Genomic DNA, 2,765 nt, shown 5'->3' on the forward strand with positions numbered 1-2,765 from the left:
AAAGAGTGTTCAAGGTTCACATTGTATACGTCATGAGCTATTTTCTGGTATTTGTTGATTCTTTCTTTTTCTTCCTTTTTTTTTTCGTAATAGTTTTTCGAAAATCTTGGTAGAATTTCTGATTTGGGGGATGAAATGGTTGACAGAGTAAACTTGTTCGTTTTAATAGAAGCTCTGTGGTTGGAGCTGTTGGGATCGTGTCTGTTGGTTCGACTCTACTCTTCTCCGATGATGATACTCGTTTCAGTGAGCAACTAAACCTATTTTGTTATATTCTTGTGCGATCCTTAACGATTGTGACCCAAATAGAGAATAGAAATGTTAAACGAACATCAGTTACCAAAATTCGATGATTAATTAAGTTAAAGCCGTTCAAATTTATTAACCACAATTTGATTTTTAGTAAATACTATCTGATCTGTGTTAACTATTTAAAAAATTATTGAGTGTAGGTTTATCAATTTGATGCTGAAACAACCTTTTTTATTAGAAAATGTCATTTAATTTTAGATACTTAATGCCACATTTTTAAATTTAAGAAATTGAACTAACGTGGCCTCATATTTAGGAACGTTTGTAACTGCGCGGTTACCTTTGCCATCACAAGATGCGTCATTGTTGACATTGGCCGTGCCGAATGATTTGTTTCCTCCACATTTGCCTTCTTTTGGTCAACATGGTTTGTCCTCTTCTTGTTTTGATTTTCTATATTATTAAGTATAACTTTGATACATTGTTGGTGTAAAAGTTTTATGTTGTCAATAAATCATAATCAATCATATGTTTGTTTGAGTTTGGAATGATGATTAAACTCAAATGTTTTTAATAATCTAATGATTATAATTGATTGACACTATAAAATATATTTATAGTAATAGTGTATATGAATTATTTTCTTGCTAATTATGTATGTTAAGATGTCTATGTTATGCGTTTAGAACTGAATTTGTAGGAATACTTTCGCTGTCATCTTATAGAGTCGGTCCTGGTTCTTCCTCCGACATATCCAAGGAAGCTTCTGGGGCTGTTCATGATGGATCAAAACCATGTGGTTGTTTTGGCAGAGATACTATTGCAAATGCTGCAGCGAAAGTTGGTCCCGCTGTTGTTAATATTTCAATTCCACAAGGTTTTTACATTTTAATCTTAATGAATTGTTTGATTTTTGTGTCTTTTGAGATTATGGTGATTGATTGGGAATATTGATTTTGTAGATTTTTATGGCGTTACTACTGGAAGGAGTATAGGATCAGGAACAATCATTGACAAGGATGGTACAATCTTGACATGTGCTCATGTTGTGGTTGATTTTCACGGCTCAAGAAGTTCATCCAAAGGGAAGGTTTGTGTTCTTGTTAGGGCTCATGTTTCAAAATATATATACTTGTAAGTTGAAAAAAAAAAAGTGCTGGTATGTTTTTTAGTGTGTTCTCTGTGATATGAATGTAATAGTAGAGTAAATTTGGATGTTTTCCAAAAGTATGTTTCATTTTTGCATTGACATGCAGCCAGCTTCATCCTAGAGTTGTCGGATATTTTTTTTCCTTAAAGATTTGTGTATGAAGTGCTACTGCTCTTTCTGAATCATGGTTTTGAGAATCCATTGATCCATTCCCAACAAAATTTGGCATTGGTTCATATGTCCAATATGTTTTTTAATTGTCTACAGAACTGAATGAAAATGATTTTCTAATTTTTTTGTCATACCTTAATGTTTCACAAATACATCAGCATTACAACAGTAGAATTAGGTGAGGTCACCTATTTGGATTAGAATTGTGGGTCCTCAATGGATAATTCCCAACTGTATACCATGTTTCAAGATATAATGTAGCTGACCTTTAGGTGACGCCAGCTACATGGACTAGAATTAGACGGTGCCATATTTCCCTATCATATACTAGTACCACATTTCAAGATACATTGTTTACTTCTAAATCTCTGCTAATGGTTGGGCCTATGATTATTCTAGTCTTCATTCACTGTTAGTATTGAATTTTTCTCCACCTCGTTTAGCTCTTCTTACCAGTGAATCTAAATGTCAATATACTTGTTGAAAGTTGAAACCTTCTAAGATGAGAGTCTGCCATTTTATTTTTTAATTGGAGCTACCACCATTTTCTCTCTAATGTATTCCTAATCTTCCCTTGTACAGCCGCTTACCTATCTTAACATTCTCTCATATGTGCAACACTGAGTTACTTTCATTTTGTCTCTTTACTGTCTAATTTTCAGTCTCATACATAAACTCATACAAGTATATATGATAGTTTATCATGTAATCTAAAGAGTGACAGGTAGTCACTCATTTAGTTGTAGGCTTTGTACAGTAGCTTGCTTGCCTGAATTATTGGTTCTTAATATTCTTAACTTTGAATTGTTATCTTTTATTGAAGTATATAAACCTTCAAGTCATTTTAAACTATTATATGCAAGCTATTGTATTGAAACATTTTATTTTCTTATAATCCTATTCTCTATAATTTGTCTCCATAAAATCAGAATTCCGATTTATATCTAAAGTATATGACTCTGGACACTCATTTCACCTTTCGTATAAAATATCAATCAATTTTGTATTACAGATTGAAGTTACTTTGCAAGATGGAAGGACGTTTGAGGGGAAAGTGGTGAATGCTGACATGCATTCAGATATTGCTGTTGTGAAGATAAATTCTGAAACCCCACTACCGGATGCAAAGCTTGGTAATTCAAGTAGGCTTCGCCCTGGAGATTGGGTAATAGCCATGGGTTGTCCTCTTTCC

General features: G+C 33.2%; 1 protein-coding gene across 2 annotated transcripts in view; it reads left to right on the top strand.

The window, feature by feature from the left end:
* Positions 1 to 2,765, top strand: part of LOC101500419 (putative protease Do-like 14) — a 5,404-nt gene that overhangs the window by 125 nt on the left and 2,514 nt on the right. For both annotated transcript variants that reach the window (XM_012714024.3, XM_004494547.4), the window contains exons 2-7: positions 1 to 47; positions 147 to 246; positions 569 to 679; positions 953 to 1,129; positions 1,215 to 1,342; positions 2,586 to 2,763. In XM_012714024.3, the coding sequence (XP_012569478.1) occupies positions 33 to 47; positions 147 to 246; positions 569 to 679; positions 953 to 1,129; positions 1,215 to 1,342; positions 2,586 to 2,763 (709 nt within the window). In that variant the 5' untranslated portion in view covers positions 1 to 32. The remainder of the gene's footprint in view (positions 48 to 146; positions 247 to 568; positions 680 to 952; positions 1,130 to 1,214; positions 1,343 to 2,585; positions 2,764 to 2,765) is intronic.

This window comes from Cicer arietinum, chromosome 3 (genome assembly GCF_000331145.2).
Source record: "Cicer arietinum cultivar CDC Frontier isolate Library 1 chromosome 3, Cicar.CDCFrontier_v2.0, whole genome shotgun sequence".
Lineage (NCBI taxonomy): Eukaryota > Viridiplantae > Streptophyta > Magnoliopsida > Fabales > Fabaceae > Cicer > Cicer arietinum.